This window comes from Mytilus galloprovincialis, chromosome 8 (genome assembly GCF_965363235.1).
Source record: "Mytilus galloprovincialis chromosome 8, xbMytGall1.hap1.1, whole genome shotgun sequence".
NCBI lineage: Eukaryota > Metazoa > Mollusca > Bivalvia > Mytilida > Mytilidae > Mytilus > Mytilus galloprovincialis.
This window is the reverse complement of record NC_134845.1, coordinates 28,246,666-28,270,201: the sequence shown is the minus strand read 5'-3', so window position 1 is coordinate 28,270,201 and position 23,536 is coordinate 28,246,666. Positions and strand designations below refer to the sequence as shown.

Sequence of the window (23,536 nt, the reverse complement as noted above, 5' to 3'; positions counted from 1 at the left end):
ATACAAACATACAAAAAATAGCTTGTTATCGCTATTCCTTTATCCTGTCCGTTCTAAAAAAAAAGTAGCCATCTTTTTTGTTCGCCAAAAAAAATCGATTTTTCCTAACTTGACGTTTGCGTATTCAAATACAGAAAAGAACGGTTATAATCTTAAATAAAACCGGGAAACCTATTTCAAATTTATACACTTTTTTGAAGCCATCATTTTTTACTTTTATACATCAATTTTAGTGACCACCAGCCATGTCAATTTGTATCTGGTTTTAGCTACGTTTCCAGAGGCGGATTTAGGGGGGGGGGCCCCCCCTTTTTGGGAAAAAATTTTGGTTGCTTATAAAGGCGTTTATAGCTACAGTAAACGTCTTGGAAAATTCTGACAGATCTGACAAATTATTGATAGCCTAATGTATGGATGGACAAAAGCACAAAAATAGCAATAGAAAATGCATTGCAAAGAAAATTCTGTAGGAAAAAAACATATGAAAAAAGGAAATGAAGGTATTTCATAAAATAAAATCTTGCTTATATTATTATCTCTTTACTGAGTAAGCTACAGTAATAAGAGCAAAAACTAGCTTATCAAGCCAAACAAGAAGTTAATTCATAGTGATGTGTTCTTGCAAAATTTAATTTTTTCAAATGGCAAATTCTTGTCAAATTTAATCATCATTGATCATTATTGAAGTAAAATGCACAAGATTTGTCCCACCAATTTCATTTCATTTCCAATTACTAGTATCCAGGTAAAGTATATATACAATACTTTGTTAATAAATATGTAAAGCAGCTGATGCAGCAACCTGTTCAAGAGAAAAAGCCCCATTTTTTCCAAAAAGTTTACCTTCATATTAAATCTATAAAATACCCTGAGAAATAAGACAAAGGGCTTCTGTGTAAGCTAATCTAATAGTTTAATTTTACAATAATAATGATTCTGAAATTCACAATTGTGTCACTTTCACTTATAATTTAAAGCATTTTTTTTTACAGAATTTCTGTCAATATTTTTGGTATAATTTAACTTATCCCTTTTCTGTAGGATATTTTCTAGGCAGTATTTTACTGTTCAACTAAGAAACATAGGCTTGAGTTTAAAGGCTCTCTTAATTTGAAGAAAGTTATTGTGACTCTTGGTCACACTTTATAGAATATAAAATATAATATATGATCAGTACTATTCATTATATCAATTTTCAGAAAGATTATTCAATTCAAATTGTATAAAATATGTTTTATTGCATTAAATATTATCAGAAGTGTTTTAAAAAATTCTGCTAGGAATGATCCCATATACAATTATAAAAATTACACAGTATATTTCATCAGCCAGAACTTATTTCTTTCAATATAGCTAGGTTTTTAGTTTTACATGTAGGTGCCATTATCCATTAAATTTTGTCTTTTAATTTTTACATTTTTACATTTTTACATTTAGTCCTTGTCTGAAAATTAGGAAAGTATCTCTTCTTTATATTATCATTACATAGTTGTAAATCGAGTTTCGTTTGAGTGCAGCGTAATACAAGCAGATTCCAGTTAGTATGTAAAATAGTAAATATGAAACCGAGTGCGGTAGGCGGAGACATAATCGACTTCCGTACGTTCTGGTCAATGGTATCGGAAACATGCCGCTGATAGCGTCATTTTCCAAAAATTGTATGTTTTCGAATATTATAAATATAGTTGTGAAAATAAATAATTAGTACCTTGCTTTAATGAAAATGAAAATTCTTGCTTCAATAGTGCAGAAAATTGATAATCTGTCCTCTTAGTTTACAAAATTAAATAACCGATCCAAAACAAATCCTCCTGGACTCATCATTGACGCTCGAATCAAAAATGTTATAAAAGGCCAAATAAAGTACGAAGTTGAAGAGATTTGAGGACCAAAAATTCCTAAAAGTTTTGCCAAATACAGCTAAGGTAATCTATTCCTGAGGTAGAAAAGCTATATTCCAACATAATTTGTTGCTTTTCAGAATAACAGCATATAAAACAAGTACTATATATACCATGGTTCTTACGAGTTTACATTTTTAAACAAACGAATCCGAAGGATGGGTTTGTTTAAATTAAATATGTTAATGAGTAAGACACGTGGTATATATAATGTTTATATAAATAAAATGATCAACATGTTGTTCATCTCATTGAAAAAATGTATATTTCAGTATATTTTTATAAATTTTTTAATTCGATAATATTAAGATTATTCATCAAAACACAATTTGTATGATAAAACAATTACCAGTGGCGGACCCAGGGAGCGTAGATAGTGTACGTTCCCCTATTTGATCGCTAAAAAAATCAAGTTTTTTCCTCAAATTAAATTAATTTAACAAATTAAATAAATCGTCCAAAAATGTGCTTCTGCCTTGCTACGCTTGCCGATATTTATTTCTTTTTCCTAGAGTTACCGCCCCCTTCTGAATCGAAATTTAATTGAATTTTCTCAAAGGAAATTGTACTACAATCTGTGATTTTTTTCAGAACTAAACTGAAAGAAGTTTTTTTTCCAAAATTAATGGAACTGTTACTCGTAACAATCCGATCTAGTTTGAAACAGATTTTTGGGATGTGGTACAAATAATTTATTGCTTTTTGTTATAAAATGAAAACGGGTAAATGTTCACGACCTTTTACGTTTTTCAGTTTACTAAATTGGTTAGAGGCGAATATCACAAAATCGGTGGAGCCTCAGCCATGGAATAACATACAAATGAATATGTTGTACCATAGCTAAGCTCCGCCTTCTTTCCTTTGGATTCTTGTTGAGCTGAATATCTAATTATCAAAGTATGGTACAACATCAAATTGCAGATAATATATATATACCATGGTTTTCTCTCAACACACTTTTAAGCAAGTTATAGCATTAAAACTTCAAAAGCAAAAAAATGCAATTTATATTTCAATGTCCAATTAGTTATACAAATCATTTGTAATAAATAACAAACCAACACTCTAGATAAAGTCAAAGGTCCTTAATTTCTTATTCATGAGGGGAAAACAAATATGGATTGCTAGCGTAGGGCACCTTAACTGCCCAAAATCGTCTTTGAAGGGCATAAACCCCTATAAGAGTCGTATGACAAATTGACAATTTGATCGAAGTGACCAGTAGGTAGATCATGACATTCTGAACATTTTTGTCGATGTCATATTGTTTCTATCTATATCAGTTTTCAAAATAAAAGAAAGAGAGCGAAGCTCAAATCTCCAGATGGAATTTACTGACCCCATATATATCGTAATAGGTCATTAGCACACTAATTTATCTTACCGACTATCTTAGCATGTGGCATTTAGACTAGTGGCCTATCAAAGTGATCCAGCCTTCAATAATTTGTATTTAGAACATAATTCAATTTGTTTAACATGCCATTAATAACAACTTGTTTGCTTTAAATGTGTATGAAGAAATGTATTCAATCATTTATCATCAATTTCTTCGTCTGTTGAATACTGTCAGATTTTTCCTCATCACCGTGTTGTTTTTGTTGGTTTTATTTTGTAAAGGGACGTAACACCACTACTAACTTTGCCGTGTATTGAAATAAGCCCCGCCTACTAACCTAACATGACATATACACGGTCTCCGCGTGGTTGCTTTAAGCCAATCATATATATAAAAATGTATAGAGGGTTAGATAACAATTCCATATTCCCTACCCAAAGATATATTTGCCGACAGTGCAAGGGCAATATAGCCAGACAAGGTTGTTATAAACTTCCATTTGTTGTCCGAAGATATACATTTTATTTACCTGTACTTGGGTACATAAGATCCATTTGTTTCCTGTTGATAATTCTAAAAAGATTGTTATTGATAAATGTTCTATTTGTGGTCAATATGGTTGATAGTGTAGCTTGAGGGAAATGATGATCGAACTTATCCCTTACTGCTTTTGGTGCAATATTACTCATCAATCGAAACATTCGAAGGAAATTATCCTCTTCTTCAGATAAAGAACCTATGTCAAGTTTCTTTACTTTGGCTAATGAATCTGTGGTACTTTTCTCTTCTTCGGTTAAAAAACCTGAAGTACGTTTTAAGAGTTTACGGATTTTTTCCATTGTTGCCGCTGGAATATACTGTAAAAATAAATGATCGCCTGAAAAGGTAGAATAAGGCAGCAATTATAATAAACTGTTGAAGTTGTGAACCTGCTAAGTATTGTTTGAGGATCTTTTATTCAAGAAAAATTTATAAAAGCGGGTACAATTTTTCGTGTAATCAACTTCTATCACAGCTTTCAAACCAGATCCCTGCAACTTAATAGGAAATTGCATATGTTGAAGCTGTGCACCTGCAATTATGGAAATGTTTTATGAATTTCCACATTTCATATTTTGAATATTGTAATGTTCAGTATAGCGCATTCTCCATTATTTAAGAAATATTCTGTGAACCCGACCATATGAGTCTTCGGTTTTTTTTGGTATTTTCTTATCTTTATATTAGTAATTAGTTCTCTGGCGGTAAGTCGTCTCATTGGCAACCACATCACATCATCTTACTTATATAAGCTCACATAAGGAATGTGAAAGAAGATTTGTATATGAATTTTGTGTATGCATCACTATTGTTATGACAGAAATAAAATTTTGTGTTTAATATTAGTAAATGCTTAATTTCATCATTATTATATACTCACCAAACAAAACCTGCTCCACCACCTGAACAAATTCCTATTCCTGCTTAATTAGCACAGTGTACTTATTATAGCAATTGTAGTAAAGGTACTCCTACAAATAGCGTAATAGGTTCCATCTTGATGTATTCAGATATAGTGTTTGATCCTACAAAATATGTGAATATTGCATTGACTATATAATAAATACATTTAACTATATTAGTCATTTCAAAATAAAGTACAAATTCGGAATCTGAACAGCACAAAAAAGAAAATGATTTAATTCAAATTAGTTCAAATAAATTATAGCATATTGCTGTGTTAACATTTTTTTCAAAATATGCAATCTTACCAACACCCAAGAATGATTTTATTTGAAATGGTGTGCAAGCTGGTGTTCGATTTTGTCCATCCTGTTACTTGTTTTAACTGATAGTAAAAGTCAGAAGGGGAAAGAAAATATCCAATGAAAAGTACCCGTATGACTCGTACTTATAAAGCAGTGTACATTTGAATTCACATTTACATTTATCATTTATGTACGTAGTTTACTAAAAAAAAAATCAGATATTCTGTACGTTCAAAAAAATCCTCTACACAATTCTAAAAAAATAGTGGAGACACCGAGACAGTGTCAGCGAAAACTTACTATTATGTCCGTTTTCACTGCACTTAGGTTTATTGTCAAAATTATTTTACACAATTTGGGGGTTAACAGGAACGAACAAAGGTAGTGACAGGGTGAACAAGGTTGTAACAGTAGAGACAAAACAATATTTAGGTCACACAAATCAATAACAAAAAAAACATTTCGGAATTTCCTAGGGATACAAAACCAGATTGATAAGTAAGGTAACATTTTAAAAGAACTATTCATACATGTATTATCTCTGCCCTGGTCAAGCAAACAAAATAAAAACAACTGGGACATCGGTATTTTCTGGGTTTTTTTCGCTAAGAATGAGGTAAAATCTGGTTGCCCAAAATCAGTGTCAATAAGATGACATGTCTGTCTGTGAATTAGTTCTTTAAAGATCGAGTTCAGCATGTTGGTCTTTATCTCATCGTCATATTCTCTTTCTGAATATGCCTTTCAGTTTCCACTAAAAGCGTTACCAGTCTCTCTCTTAGAAAAGATTAAAGATGTAAGATTAAAAAGGAAACCTAATTGTATACGTTTAAAGACATCAGTAAAGAAATGTTAAAAAACATAACAATACAATTGAACAAAAATTTGAATGGAACATTTTTATTGGGAATGATTCCGATATACATGATTATATATGTTTCTAGTTTCTGACACTTTTTAACACTGTAATCTTGCCAGTCTTGGATTTCTGGATCCACTTCATGAATTCACGAAGAGCCTTTGATTTTGTTTGACTTTTGAATGCTAGACGATATTCTGGAAGTTGTTCAGCATTTATCTTTCACTGATTTTAGCCAATAAAAGCACGGGCGGCCAAAAAGTGGGGGTCTGTTCTTATAAAAAGTTATACACAGACGTGCCGCTGGTATGGATATTTTTTTTAAATTATATCAATGACCTGCAACTTCAAGGGGGCAATATAACATATGTCAATTAATGGGTCATACATGTTCACCTGTTAACGTGTTCTTATCTTTATCAGGCTCATAAAATGACCATCTCATTGAAAAAGATATCGCCGATGATGATCGCTTTTTTTCTTCAAGTTGATATACCGAATGACACCCGTGTGAATCGTTCTAAAACACAAAATGCATTTAACCTTTATACATCTAGTGGATGCCTTTACTTTTCTACTATACTCAAACAGGTGTACAGATAACACGAAGGGTCAAGCGATATATAAAACGTTTTAATGGGATATAGTTTCCGCGTATCCTACTTTTGTTGCGAGCGATCGGTTATGTCAAATTACTGTTTACGTCACAGTTCAATTTGGGGTCCTCTGTGCGGTCCGCGTTTAAGTTTTGTCGACAAATTCAACGATTGGGATGAAAAAATGTACAAATTTAATTGCAGGATAAAGACAATAACTGTTTAGAGTCTCTATTGTCTACGAAACTTGGTATCGTCCGGGTTGGTTTTTTTCTCGAAAGAATGACGTATCGTTCTGAAAGAAAATAACTCCAAATAGGTAGATGAGATGAACCTTATAGTACGGTGACAAATAAGGTAAATTTGAAAATTTAATGGATCGAAATACCTGACGGATAATTTTGTTCTTATTTTGTAGATAATTATAATACCCTTTGATAAAGGCATGTCGTAGAGTGCCAAAGTGGTGCAGATTTTTGAAAACTGCCGTCAAAAGGGTTAGGGTTAGGGTTAGTTTAAAAGGGGGATTTTATAAAATCGCAAATTTTAGACATTTTGGACAATTTCTCGGTATTCTCTCATGTTAACTGAGATTTTTTTTCTGTGGAAGCATGCTCTAGGAATGTTCCACAAATACAGCTAGTCATATTTATGTCTGATTGTAAGAGACAAGTGATACATACGCTCGCTTGCAACATGTCAGAAAATGAAAAAAAAAACATTTTTATCTACGGAAATTACCGACAAAAAAATATTCAAACAAAAATATTAGCTATGCAAAGTATATGATCAATTGGTCACATATAAAGATATTTTTGGGCAAGTTTTTTTAAAATGCCCTACAGAACAGAGGCGAATTAAGAATTGTCAAGATAACACCCGATCCACGATGTAATGAAAAGAAAATGATGAAATTCTTGGCTGTATATTTAAACTTAAAAAAATGTTAGATAATGTGGTCATTTTTATAAATTTCCTGTTTACAAAACTTTAACTTGTTCGAAAAACTAAGGATTTTCTTATCCCAGGCATAGATTACCTTAGCCGTATTTGGCACAACTTTTGGGAATTTTGGATCCTCAATGCTCTTCAACTTTGTACATGTTTGGTTTTATAAATATTTTGATATAAGCGTCACTGATGAGTCTTATGTAGACGAAACGCGCGTCTGGCGTACTAAATTATAATCCTTGTACCTTTGAAAACTATTTACACCACTGAGGTCGATGCCACTGCTGGTGGACGTTTCGTCCTCGAGGGTATCACCAGCCCAGTAGTCAACATTTCGGTGTTGACATGAATATCAATAATGTGGTCATTTTTATAAATTACCTGTTTAAATTTTTCGAAAAACTAAGGATTTTCTTATCCCAGGCATAGATTACCTTAGCCGTATTTGGCACAACTTTTGGGAATTTTGGATCCTCAATGCTCTTCAACTTTGTACTTGTTTGGCTTTATAAATATTTTGATATGAGCGTCACTGATGAGTCTTATGTAGACGAAACGCGCGTCTGGCGTACTAAATTATAATCCTGGTACCTTTGATAACTAATTAGAACTACTAGTATTCAAAATAACTCTATTGGTGATATATATAAAGAAATGTAATATTAAACCTTGACAGGCGGTAAGATTGAAAAATTTACTCAATTTATATGATCATATGATATCAAAGTTTGATATCAAATAGTATCAGATTATTGCTTGGCATTTTTTCATATCGTATGTATTATCAGCCCTAGGTTCAAAATCAGACCGAGAGCCGCATGGCTAAGGGTGAAAAGTTTATAGACGTCAGACCCCAAAGGTAGTACATCAAGATGACATGTTTCTATCAAATGCCTCAACAGAAAAATAACAGTATGATCTGTTCTTATAAAAACTATTAAAAAATAATTCAACAATATACATAATGAATAAAGTTTGGAAAAGTCATCATTTTAAAGTAACTTTCTAAAATAGGTTGGAATTTTTTTTAATGCGTTTATTACATCATTTGTTATTTCGTTTAACACAATATACTTTACTGTATCCAAAACATTTTTTTTGCACCATACTTTGTAATGTTTTTTTTTCATTTAAAAGTACCATCAAGAGCAAAATTGGCAGCGCGTCATTCCTACAATGGCTTCCATTTCTACGATTGTGAAAATGAACTGGCGTAATGGGGAGATAATTTTGACGAAGTAGAATCCTGACTGTATTTAAAAATTAACTTTAGCTATGTAAGGGGGCTCGAGGGTCTAAATCAATTTTTTTTATTTAATATAGGATTTCTCTATATTTTTCTATAAATGAACTTTATCTTATACTTAAAAGAAAAATGAAATAAAAAATGGGGTCACCGTTCATTTACGCTCACAATCTGCCATCGAAAGAAGCAAACATAATAGGAGAAATAGAGGTAATATCGAAATAAAAAAAGAACTAAATTACAGAAGTCGCATAAATTTACAATTATTTACTTTATGTGCAGCTTATTCGAAAACTACAATAAAAATATAGGTTACCGATGAGTTAAAAAAAGATATTTCAATTTTAATGCAAAAAAATGGCATTTTTTAACCAAAGGGAGATAATTTGGAGCCTTTTCAATGATAAGTTATCTACATTTTAAAAGTCACCTGGGGCCAACACGAATTGATTTTATGGAAAGATTTTTGTACCATATGATAAAGTAAAAACTACTAAAGGTAATGAATAAAGTTTGTTATTAAAAATAAATGTTTAATTTTTTTCTGAAAATTTTATACCCGCGAGCCTCCTTAAACTGCATTCACGGTCATCCCAAGATGTCGGATGAAAAATTAGGTCAGTTTCTGTATTCAGAGGCGGATTTAGGGGGGGGCCAGGGGGCCCGTTCCCCCCCCCCCTTTTTGGGAAAAAATTTGGTTGCTTATATAGGGAATCACTGAAGCGTGACTGGAGCGGGCCCCCTCTTAGGTCAGTCAGTGGGCCCCCACTTATGAAAATTCCTGGATCCGCCACTGGTATTGTCTGTTAAAGTGTTTCTATATCATTTTCTTTACAAATCATACATTGAAACGATGTAAATTTATAAAAGATTCACACGGAAATCACTAATTACTACCGAGAAATGTGCATGAAACAGGAATTTCGATTTGAAAAAATCGCTCAGATGACCGTAAATCACAATCGAGATGACCGTAACAGAATTAGCGATTCATAACAAGGCTGACCGTAATTGGTTTTAAGATGACCGTAATTTGTAAATGATGACCGTAACTTTTAAAGGATGACCGTCATTTCTAAGAAATATACGTATTTATATAACTACCTTTTTGTATACAATGAATTTAATCGTGTTGGTATAAACGTATTAATATGAGAGTATTATCCTATAAGTAGAAGAAACTAAGACGTATTTCAAATGAATAGTTCACCACATGTATATTTTTTACAGTAGAGTGTTGAATTTTTTAAATGAATTTGCAACAAGACATGCACATGAACAAGTAGGGAAACCATGCAACAAAAGCGCGATAAAATGACACCTTACAAGTATAATGAAAAAAATGCGGTGCACAGCCCCCAACTACAAGACAAAAGATTTTTTTTTTAATTCTGGGATTCCTTTTAATGACGTATCATAAATACACATTTTTAAAAATGCCAATGCATGTACACCCATTGATATTATATCGTCTTCCGTTTTGTCATGCAAATAAAATAACAGAAAATATTTTGAAAATATCATACGACTAAACTAGTGATGGTGAGCTCCAGCAAAGTAGATCCTTAAAATAGTCTTGTACGAATAGCGTATAACAAAGGGGGAAGTTGTCAATTTGTATATATACAGAAATGTTATTCGTGCAGTCAGGATTTTACTTCGTCAAAGCTATCTCCCTATTACGCCAGGCAGTTCATTTTCACAATCGTAGAAATAGAAGCCATTGAAGGGATAACGCGCTCCCAATTTTGCTCTTGAAAACCGATAAATTTATCCACATAGCACCATTAAGATCCTTATAAGTCAGTTGTATTTTAAAAGACAAATCTATCTACTAGCTAATGAGCATCAGTTTATGATCTTGTTTGTATTGATTCAACTTAAAACTATTGTCTAATCGGGTGTCAGGTGGAATTTTCGAAAATTCTTAAACATTTAAAAAAAAATCTGATTAAATATTTCGTGGAAGGGCCAACTAAAATTTTCAGTGGTTGAAGATTATAAACCCTAATTATCACACACAAAAAAAACAAATTTTGTTTTCGAAGATATGCATTTTTAGTAATTAGTGATTTCCGAGTGATTCTTTTATAAATTTACGTCGTTTCAATGTATGATTTGTAAAGAAAATGATATAGAAACACTTTAACAGACAATACAGAAACTGACCTAATTTTTCATCCGACATCTTGGGATGACCGTGAATGCAGTTACGGTCATCAGCTTTACCCCAGTGATGATACCAACACAGATATATTATATATTGGAAACAAAGCATTCGAAGGAGAAAAGATTCTATCAGCCTGGCAAACACATTTTGAAACACTGGGAACACCAAACTTCGATGAAAATATTTTTGACCTAGAGCGTTTAGAATTAGCAAAATTACAAAATAACATAATACCGGAATTGGACATTCAAAATAAAGAAATAACAAAAGCTACACCAACAGAAATTGAATCTGCAATTAGGAAATTAAATACAGGAAAAGCTTCCGATGAGAACGGCATCGTATCTGAACACTACATACATGCCATTGATGTAATCACTGATGAAATAACTGACATTATAAATCAGAATTAGACGTACCTCAGAGTCTAAAAAATGGAATTTTGACACCTGTCTTGAAAAAGAAAAAAGATAAAACTATACCTGGAAACTACAGAGGTATTGTTGTCACTAGTATATTCTCATAGATATTTGAAACAATAATAAAAGACAGACTAGAACCTGAGCTATTTCCATCACAAAATACTCTACAGAGAGGATTCACAGAAGGCGCGTCAAGCCTATTTACAGCTTTTATAGTCTCTGAAACAACTATGCTATACAAGTTCCTAAAGATTGTACTAGAGCTATTAACATTAGACGCAGAAAAAGCTTTTGACACTGTTACCCAGGATATAATGCTGAACAAAATGTTCCACGATGGGATTAGAGGAGATATGTGGGTATTATTGAAAAACATCTATACCAATATGACACTGCAAGTTAAATGGGGAGACCAAACAACCCAACATGTCAACATACAACAAGGAATACGTCAAGGAGCTAAACTATCTACTCTCCTGTACAAAAAGTATAACAACACTATCCTAAATGCCATCACAGGCAGTCACCTTGGAGCAAAGATAGGTACCATCTGCGTAGCTTCACCAACCTGTGCGCACGACATCGCCTTACTAGGGGAACCACAGGATATACAAGCAATGCTCAATATTATTGAATTTCATACAAAGAGAGACATGGTGAAAATAAACCCAGAAAAATCAGAAGTCCTATATACATCTAAAGAAAAGAACTACCAACAAAAAGCATACACCCTCGGTGAGAAACAAATCAACAGAGTAGACAAGCTAAAACATCTTGGTATCACAAGGAATGTCAAAAGCAAAGTAAACACTGATGAAAGGCTAAAAACTGGTAGACAAACCATATATGCACTTCTAGGATCTGGCCTACATGCACGTACAGGAATGGGCCCGTTAGTACTCTGCAAAATCTTGAAAACATATGTAGTCCCAAGATATCTCTATGGTCTGGAAGTACAAATCTGCACAAAAGCTGATATATACGAGCTGGAAAAACTACTGAGGAAAATTTTTAGACAACTCCTTAGTCTACCCGAAAGGACTGCATCCTCTGCCCTATATATTCTCCTAGGAGCTGAACCAGTTGAAACTATATTAGACAGAAATATGCTTTCATTATTCCTCACAATCTCTCGGCTAGATAATGCAATAGAAAAGGAAGTACACCACTAATTAGTGGTCCCATTGCTTTCTGTGTTAAATTCCTCCGTTTCAAGTAGGCACACCTCTTTTGCTTAACGTTCAAATAAAATGGCAATCATTGCATTTCAAAGCAACACTTTATGGTGTCTTGTACTGAAAAAATGATTTGGAAAAAATCAACATACCTTTAATTACCGTATCACCATGGTGATACGGTCTGATTAGTCAGAGGCTAAACGTCAGGTTCGGGTAAATCTGTTAACGGTATTTCTGTTATTTCATTGGTTATAAATACTATCTAATGGCTGCTTCGTGGCTGTTTCCGGAATGATTATGGGGGAAATGAAGGTCATTTTAACGTCTGATTGGCTATTAATGAGTGGCATGCATTATATGTTCAACGCGTCCGTAAGTGGGGTCGGATTGAAATCATGATACTAGGTTATAGGTACATATTATGATAAAGTGTTCATTTGCTCTAGTGATTAGTTATGATGATAACTCACCACAAACTGTCAATTTGGTACAGATTATATAATCATATGACAATGTGATGATTTAATCTTGAAATAATGTTGCTATTTTGGGAAGAAACTGTACATTTATGTATTATTGCTAGTCATTAAAAATAGAATAGTAATGTGTATAATTTACACTTTAAACTGCGTATTAAAACGGTTAAATGATCGAGATACTTTTGTGTTAGATTTCTTCGTATAAAGCTTAGATTTTAAATAGTTAATGCACAAAACGTATGCTCTATGTATAAAAATAATAACTATTTAAATTTAATTGCTTGGACATATTGATTAGAAAATATTAAAATCACGCAATTTACCGAAGATGTAATTTCGTTTCCAGCACTTTCATCGCTTCATTGATTTCTGGTGTAAATAAACAAACCCGACGATACTGATTAGAAGAATACAAAAATTACAAGGTGAGCAATATGGTTTCTTATGTGCAAAGAAGCCTACACCAAGCATCACGGTATTGTTATTGGCAAGGGTTTCAGTGCACTATAGGATACTATAGTGTCAGCTGTTGCAAATTATATAATTTAGCTTTTTACAATGCACAGCTCTATATTCATGATATTTGACAATGACCCCCAAGGCAATCATTTTATACGATCCTTCGAACCCAAAAAACTTGCAACACAGTGAACTCCCAAAAAGATGTTTGCATGTGGGGTAGACAGTTTGATGATCTTTGATGTACTCGTACATGATGATTTATTCTTTGGAGTTGTCAGGAGGCTGATTTAGAAAGGGGCCAGGGGGCTTGCCATCCTTTTCTGGGAAATTTTGTGGGCCTGCACTTACGAAAATTTCTGGATCCGCCACTGGTTGTTGGACAATAATAGTCCCAGTATGGAAACAGTGGTGATCAGCAGTCATTATAAAAAAGAAGATGAGGTATGATTGCCAATAAGACAACTGTCAACTACAAGAGACCAAAATGACTCAGACATTAACAACTATAGGTCACTGTACAGCCTTCAACAATGATCAAAGCCTATAAAACACAGTCAGCTATAAAAGGCCCTGATATGACATGTATAACAATTTAAACCAGAAAACCAAGGCCTTATTTATATACAAAAATGAAGGAAAAACAAATATGTAACACATAAACAAACAACAACCACTGAATTACAGGCTCCTGACTTGGGACAGAAACATACATAAATAATGTGGCGGGGTAAAACATGTTAGCGGGATTCCGATCCTTCCCCTTACCTTGGACAGTGGTACATGTATAACAGTACAACATAAGAACAAACTATAAAAATCAGTCAAAAAAGGCTTAACTCATCAGATTGCCCATTGATATATCAAAAGCACTGAAAACTTCATTTGATATGTCTGATTTCAATTTATTCAAATCATCAGGTCTTACACTTAGTATATTTTTTCGTGATGAACATTACTATTTGGTTGATTATGTAGGAAATCACTGAAGTATGACTGGAGAAGTCAGGAGATCAATCACTGGTTTTAGAAGTCAAGAATTTTTATATTTTACTTATTTGGGTAGATACATGTACAATGTACATGTAACACAACGTTTATCTTGTCATAATACCTGTACGCTCACTCGCTCAGTGTTCTTCATGAAAACTATCACACTGATTTTAAATCATTATAGGAAAGCACAGTGTATTTATAAGCAAACATTTCAGGAGGCAAAGAGTCTATTATAGGCTGACTGCAATAGTCTGTATATTATCTGAAAAAGCTTAGTTCTTGTCAACTTTCTTATTATTTCAAACATTTAAATAGATGTCTCCCAAATTTGGTGTATTTCTTTTAGCTTTTTTTAAAGTCATTTTCATTTATTTTTCAACCCGGCCCAGAAATATGTTTAATATAGCTGATTTAGAGAAAGGCGACCTGGGTCACCTCTAACAAAGGCTATATTTTTTGTCACTGCAAACATTTTACCTGTTCAACACCAAATGCTGTCAAGTTTGTGGCCCCTGGCCATGGCTTCTTTTTTCATAATTCATCTTACAATGTACATGTACATCTCCTTTGAATTTGTTTGCTTATTTGTTCTATGGTCTATCTATGCATATCTATCTATATACCACATTTTCATGGTCCCACAAAAATGTTTAAAATGTATACATTTGACTTTTTTCTAGCTTCTCTCATGTGATAGCCATACCTTTTTGGTCACTATTTATGTGTTGCATTTAAATATGAATTGTAACACTTTACAGTGACTGAACAGGTAAAACAAATACTTCTCAAGAAACAGAAAAAAGAAGACTACTTGGAACAGCACCAGACTACATGTATGTACATGTATGAATAAAAACTCAGATCGGAATAGCATGGAGGATATGATATGTCCTTGTGAATAAGCAAGGAAAGCTTTTAATAATAGTGCCTATTTTTTTAATTTACTAGATTTTTCATTCATTATCTGTGCAAATTTCAACATAATTTGTCATAAATCCTTATCTAACTTTACTCAAACTTTCAGTGGTGGATCCAGAAATTTTCATAAGCGGGAGCCCACTGACTGCCTAAGAAGGGGCCAACTCCAGTCATGCTTCAGTGATTCCCTATAAAAACAACAAAATTTTTCCTAAAAAAGGGGTGGCCCAGGCCCCCCGAAAAACCCTCTATCTCCACCTCTGACTTTAATTTAATATGACAAGTGTTTCATTCACCAAAATACTGGTGCGTTTCTGTGATAAATATCATGCACAATTTTATAAATGAGAGGGGAAAGAAGATCCACATGTGGTGTACCTGCACATGACAATTGCAAAATGCCCCATTTTTCTTATCACAACCAATCAACTGATCATGCTGATACTGACATTACCAGAGAGTACACATCAAATCAAAAATTAGAATTAACTGATACATATTATCAGATATTACAGAATTAAATATGTTTTAAATTTATTACAAAAAAATGTGTTCTCAATCTTGTAGATAGATATTACTGGATCTCATATACATGTAAGTACCAAAGACAACTGTCTATCCAAGTCACAATTTATAAAAGTAAACTATTAAAGGTTGTAGTTTGGTCTTCAACGCAAAGCTTGGTTCACACCAAACAGCAATTTTATATAGTCCATATCAATCATGACAATGGCGTTTTGGGTTAAACATGTTTTCGTAGGTAAATAATATTGCCATGGAACTTTTTTCATGAGAGTGTTATAGTCTATAGAGTATTACTTCCTGTTTGGTGGAATAGTGAAATAGAAGTCAATACGTTCTTGCTCAATCCTATGTCGCTTTGAAGGTGTCATGATTGTAATCCTCAGCTTAAGCAATGTGTTACTGTAATTTGAATTTGAAAATGACTGAGCGACGTTTTTCGAAGCACTGGTCAACTCCACCATAGCGAATCACATGACTTTGACAATCAGTAAATTCCAGCGAAAAATATCTCTATAAGTAAAGAATTGTCGGATAAAAATTAAATAATAGTACACAGGAAATAGCAAAGTTCACATAGTTGTGTATGATTAATCATTTAAAAAAAAAAAAAACGACCAAAAGGGGGGGGGGGGAAGATGTGGGGCGTACACACTTTACGTCCCCCTTTAGATCCGCCACTGCCTTCTGTTGTTGTCCATTTTGTCAAGTAGTAATCCTCAAAAGTATGTGTAGGTTATATGCTATTTTTATCAAGTTGATTATAGACACAGAATACATTTTATTATAATATCATTCCCCATTTCCATTCTCAATTTTATTAAGTCTCCTTCCATTGTAACACGGGTCCACCAATAATACAACAAAAATGACAAATTAGCGCTATGTTTTCATATTGCTTGAAGTGCAATATTCAAATAAAATTAAACTACTCACAAACCACTGATCTCAATATAATCAGCTAAAATACGGCAAGCTTTTTAGAAAAGCTATTACTTGTGGCATATAAGAAAGAACTTGTTTCCGGAACTTCGGATGTACCAAAACAGGTACTTTAGATCTGACAAACAGACAAAATGTACCCTCTTTTTAAAATTTGGTGCATTTTTTTTAATATTCAAAATCAAAAGTCCAAAAGTGTTCTATAATGATCACCAGTCCTTCAGCTTTCATTTGATACCAAGAATACCTAAATATTCTACATATTTTGAAAGTTACAGTCATGCGTAGGAACTATTTTGTGTTAAATATGTACTACTTTCTGGTATTTGCTTTCTGGCCGGGCCCTAATTAGTGGTGCTACACCAAAAGAAAATCCTACAATGGGAACTTGAAATCGGAAAGGACTTCACAGAATCCTTCATAAACAGAAATAGAAATTTTGAATAAATACAGTCTGCCAAATCCAAAGGAAATTTTAGAAAAACCGCCATCAAAATACAAATGGAAAAACATGCTGAAAAAAGCCATAAATATATACTGGTCAAATATCTGGAAAGAGGAATGCCTGATAAAAACAACGATTAAGTACTTGACAATCCAAGAAAATCCTACTGAAAACCCACATAATATCTGGAAAGCTGCCAAAAACAATCAGAATGACATTCGAAAAGCAGAATTCAAAAGTAGACTAATAACTGGAACCTACATGCTACAAACAACTAGAGCAAAATTTAGCAAAAATCAAATTTCAGGAATATGTGAGCTATGTACCAGAGCTGAGGAGGACATTAAGCACTTTCTGCAGGAATGTGAGTCTCTGGAGAGTGTTCGACTAAAACAGATGAACAAACTTCTATTTTTAACCGAGTTGAAAGGGGGAGGTGATAAAGCTAATTATAAAGAGGAGGATGTGCTTCAAATTATAATGGACTGCTCGAAGCTATCAACATCTAGCCTATCCCACCTAAAAGCAAATGACCTGATAGAAATAGAAAAACAATCTCAAAATTTCTGTCACCAAATGCATAAGGAGCGCACCAAAATGCAAACACGATGATACATGAAGTAGAGGCTGAAGTGAAACTGCTGAACAACCCAAGTACTTTTCTTCAAGACCCTCAGCAAAGTGAATTTACATTTAAACAACAACGCTGTTATTGTATCCAGCTATATAAACTGCATATATACAAAAAGGAAAGATGGACCAAGCAGTCTGCATGGAATGCCAAGCTAACTGCCTCTATCTACGACTAGATTATCTGCTTACATCTAATTATATGCTAAGACCTTGGCAGGAGTTCACCTTTTACTCAAATTTTACGATATATGAAAGATTTCTTCTTTTTTTTTATTAGTTAATGATAATTTTTTATTTTTAATTGGTTACATTATCTCTTAAAATCTATTACCATACTGCCATATATTTAATCCCATTCTTTATATTGTTTTTGTTTGATCTACCGTACTTATTTTTACCTTTTACCCTTTGATTTTATCATTTTTCTTTCACATTTTAATCCTTTAATCTATTAAACATATGATAGTAACATCTCATAACCAGATGCTCCGCAGGGCGCAGCTTTATACGACCGCAGAGGTTGAACCCTGAACGGTTGGGGCAAGTACGGACACAACATTCAAGCTGGATTCAGCTCTAAATTTGGATTGTGATTAAATAGTTGACACAGCATAAGTTTCTGACACAGAATGAATGTGGTCTAATAAACTTAAAATTTTTGTTTTGCCTTTGAGCAATTCACTATGCTGTTGAATATTAATCCTCTCAAAAAAATGTTTGAAGAAATTTTCTTTTTATTTATGAAATTTCAAATGAGAAAAATTGACCCCCCCCCCTCCTCAATTTTTTTTTCACATCCCCTTTTCCTTTATTCCAAACCCGATCTCAATTCAAATTTCTAATGGAGTTTGCAAACAATAATTACTCATTTAAATACATCATAAAATATTAAAATGTAAAAAAAAGTGCTTGTTATCACTGAATGGTAAAGATTGTTTTAATTTATCAGTTGGTAGTAAAAGTGAATAGCCAGTGTATATATTGTATAAAACAATGATTTAAGTTGATTCAACTACTATTCTGGACAAAGAAAGATAACTCCAATTAAAATTGTGCAATTAGATATTTCTTGCTATTGCGCAATACTGTGCAATTGAAAATACTTGCTATTGCACAGTATATTGCACAATACTGTGCAATTGAAGATTTATTGCTATTGCGCAATACTGTGCAATTGAAAATTTCTTGCTATTGCACAATACTGTGCAATTGAAGATTTCTTGTTATTGCTGAGTACTGTGCAATTGAAAATTTCTTGCTATTGCACAATACTTAATATAATAATTTTGGATCCTGATTTGGACCAACTTGAAAACTGGGTCCATAATCAAAAATCTAGGTACATGTTTGGATTCAGCATATCAAAGAACCCCAAGAATTCAATTTTTGTTAAAATCAAACTAAGTTTAATTTTGGACCCTTTGGACTTTAATGTATACCAATTTGAAAACAGGGCCAAAAATTAAGAATCTACATACACAGTTAGATTTGGCATATCAAAGAACCCCATTTATTCAATTTTTGATGAAATCAAACAAAGTTTAATTTTGGACCCCGATTTGGACCAACTTGAAAACTGGACCAATAATCAAAAATCTAAGTACATTTTTAGATTCAGCATATCAAAGAACCCCAAGGATTCAATTTTTGTCAAAATCAAACTAAGTTTAATTTTGGATCCTTTGGACCTTAATGTAGACCAATTTGAAAACGGGACCAAAAATTAAGAATCTACATACACAGTTAGATTCGGCATATCAAAGAACCCCAATTATTCAATTTTTGATGAAATCAAACAAAGTTTAATTTTGGACCCTTTGGGCCCCCTTTTTCCTAAACTGTTGGGACCAAAACTCCCAAAATCAATACCAACCTTCCTTTTATGGTCATAAACCTTGTGTTTAAATTTCATAGATTTCCATTTACTTATACTTAAGTTATGGTGCGAAAACCAAGAAAAATGCTTATTTGGCCCCTTTTTGCCCCCTAATTCCTAAACTGTTGGGACCTCAACTCCCAAAATCAATACCAACCTTCCTTTTGTGGTCTTAAACCTTGTGTTTAAATTTCATTGATTTCTATTTAATTAAACTAAAGTTATTGTGCGAAAACCAAGAAAATGCTTTTTTGGGCCCTTTTTGGCCCCTAATTCCTAAAATGTTGGGATCAAAACTCCCAAAATCAATCCCAACCTTACTTTTGTGGTCATGAACCTTGTGTTAAAATTTCATAGATTTCTATTCACTTTTACTAAAGTTAGAGTGCGAAACCTAAAAGTATTCGGACGACGACGACGCAGACGACGACGCCAACGTGATAGCAATATACGACGAAAACATTTCAATTTTTGCGGTCGTATAAAAAGGGATCAAAACTGTTTTTAAAATCATTAACTCCAACCTAGGTAGAATCATAAATGATGTAAATAGCACATAATTTTAAACAATTGTTCTTACAATTCACAGTTTTACCTGTATATAAGGTTTTTTTTAAACTTGAGCATCACACCACACTGTAAATATCTGTAAATATTTTTAAACCATATATCCCCATGTGGGAGTGCTCCGATATATAACGGAGGAATCTACCTGAACAGAACAGTTAGTAATTACTATTTAATCATAGATGTATTTTATATATATTTTATGTCTATAAATTACAAAAAATAATAATTTCATTTATGATGTAATTGTTTATGAAATATGTTCTTAATAAAACTATTATTATAAATATAAGTAAAGAGTTTTATTAAGAATTTAGTGAAATAACAAAACATACATGCATGGAAAATATTTTTTGAAGCATACATAGTTCGAACTTGTGCAATGTTTTCTAAGTTAACAATTATATTTTTAATAAACTTGTTTATAATAGTAAGCATACATGTACATTGTTAAGATAAAGTTAAATTGATATAAAATCTAAAAAAAAAAATATGATGAAAACTGAAGTTCTACCTAAAAATGAAAAATATTCACATTTATTGGTTTCTTTTCGAGAATAATTTGTAATATTGTTTTATCTAAACGAATATTATTTTTCATAATCTTTTCATATAAAATATATATTTTGATTTTGTTTCTTTCTGATGTTTAGCATGTTTAATTGCTAAATAGCTTTTAATTGTCAGTTTTCTATTGTCTTGATTGTCAATCTGCATCTCAATGACCAACTGGTTCATGTCATTACCATATAAGTGTGAAAGCCATTAGAACGCTGCCGCACATAGAACCTTTGAAGTCATGGTTGAGCTTCATCTATGGTATGACCCTTATACGAGGAAGTTTGATAAGTTTAGAAACCCGGTTTTAATTTCAAAACCTATTTGGAAGAAAACAAAGTAGGACGTTTATCAAATCTATCAGTTCATCTGTTTAGAAACATAGTCGCTTGAGTTTAGGTGATGAAAATACTAAAAAAAAAAAAGAACATAGCACTAAAATATGTTACTGTGATGCACGAAAAACTCGCAGGATGCAAGTTGATCAAGTGTCACGTGATTAATTAACCATGGACACCTGTAAACAAATTTCTTGATACAAAACAAGTCAGAAATCCCAGTGAAATAAATCAAATAATTCAGAGTATAAAAGACGACTATATATAAAAGATATACTGTGCCTGACTAAACTTGTGTTTATTGTGAATGTTTTACTATAGCATTATTGTAAATATAAGTCCGAGCAATTTTAGAAATCCATAATTGGTTTTAGAGAATTATGTCTTGGAACACTGTATATCTAATATATATGTTTCTGATTATGCTTACTGTATTTCAACTTCCGTGTTATCTACGCCATCTGACACCACACGACACTGCACTGGACATCTTTAAAAACGGTCGGTAACAGAATATTCCTAAACAAATATCGATGCATTTATATGAACGTCATTGAAAATTCCCAATTTCTATTTTTAGACTTAGAAAAAGAAGACTGGTCCCTTCAATTCCTATTCGGCCTTAAGCGGGTGTTCGCCCTGAAATTTTAAAGGTTGTCAGCAGCGACAATTTCTATATGATATGCTGGAACGTTTAGTGGAAGTTCAATCAAACTTGTGTATAATATGAAATTCAAAATCAACATAAACTAAATAAATAACATTTCACAAATTATTTAAACGATTTTAAAAACTGTTACCAGACTCCATCCACGTTAGTCCAACTAATATTATAATGAAGTCAAAAGCAACTGAAACTAAATAAATAACATTTCACAAATTATTTTGACTACATCCATGGGAAAACTTGATATAGGTAATAATGGGCTCAGAGGATAGATTATTCACCACAGGGGATTCGAAAAATTCGCCGGTATAACAGTAACGGATTCAAAAGGGGTTCCGGGGGTTGTAAAAAGGCATCTCAGCAGCTTATTATTTCTTTTCTTTCCAAATTAGGTAGACTAACTATTATTTCAAACTTTTATTATGAGTAATCCTAATTTTAGCCCTTCGTCATTTGCCTGTCATTTTTGCACAAATATAAAAATATAACAAAATTCGAAAAATTGCAAGAAAGAGAACTTCAATTTGTGTATGATGACTTCAACTCCACATATTTACTTCCTTCTATCATGAGACCTTTGTGCAGCACTATAACAATGTTGTCTATCCTTCTATCCTGAGCCCTTTGTGCAGTAACATAATAATGGTGTCTATCCTTCTATCATGAGCCCTGTGTGCAGTAACAGAATAATGGTGTCTATCCTTCTATCATGAGCCCTTTGTGCAGTAACATAATAATGGTGTCTATCCTTCTATCATGAGCCCTGTGTGCAGTAACAGAATAATGGTGTCTATCCTTCTATCATGAGCCCTTTGTGCAGTAACACAATAATGTTGTCTATTCTTCTATCATTGAGCCCTTTGTGCAGTAACACAATAATAGTGTCTATCCTTCTATCCTGAGCCCTTTGTGCAGTAACAGAATAATGTTGTCTATTTTTTTATCATTGAGCCCTTTGTGCAGTAACATAATAATGGTGTCTATCCTTCTGTCATTGAGCCCTTTGTGCAGTAACATAATAATGTTGTCTATTCTTTTATCATTGAGCCCTTTGTGCAGTAACATAATAATGGTGTCTATCCTTCTGTCATTGAGCCCTTTGTGCAGTAACAGAATAATGTTGTCTATCCTTCTGTCATTGAGCCCTTTGTGCAGTAACATAATAATGGTGTCTATCCTTCTGTCATGAGCCCTTTGTGCAGTAACAGAATAATGTTGTCTATCCTTCTGTCATTGAGCCCTTTGTGCAGTAACAGAATAATGGTGTCTATCCTTCTATCCTGAGACCTTTGTGCAGTAACATAATAATGGTGTCTATCCTTCTATCCTGAGACCTTTGTGCAGTAACAGAATAATGGTGTCTATCCTTCTATCCTGAGCCCTTTGTGCAGTAACAGAATAATGGTGTCTATCCTTCTATCCTGAGACCTTTGTGCAGTAACATAATAATGGTGTCTATCCTTCTATCCTGAGACCTTTGTGCAGTAACAGAATAATGGTGTCTATCCTTCTATCCTGAGACCTTAGTGCAGTAACAGAATAATGGTGTCTATCCTTCTATCCTGAGACCTTAGTGCAGTAACAGAATAATGGTGTCTATCCTTCTATCCTGAGACCTTTGTGCAGTAACATAATAATGGTGTCTATCCTTCTATCCTGAGACCTTTGTGCAGTAACAGAATAATGGTGTCTATCCTTCTATCCTGAGACCTTTGTGCAGTAACAG

General features: G+C 33.0%; 1 protein-coding gene across 1 annotated transcript in view; it reads right to left on the bottom strand.

Annotated features, from left to right (window-relative positions):
- LOC143043002 (uncharacterized) overlaps positions 1 to 4,088 on the bottom strand; it is a 136,261-nt gene extending 132,173 nt beyond the window's left edge. Inside the window, exon 1 of the mRNA XM_076215500.1 lies at positions 3,770 to 4,088. Within this exon, the coding sequence (XP_076071615.1) occupies positions 3,770 to 4,079 (310 nt within the window). The 5' untranslated portion in view covers positions 4,080 to 4,088. The remainder of the gene's footprint in view (positions 1 to 3,769) is intronic.
- Between the last annotated feature and the right edge of the window lie 19,448 nt (positions 4,089 to 23,536).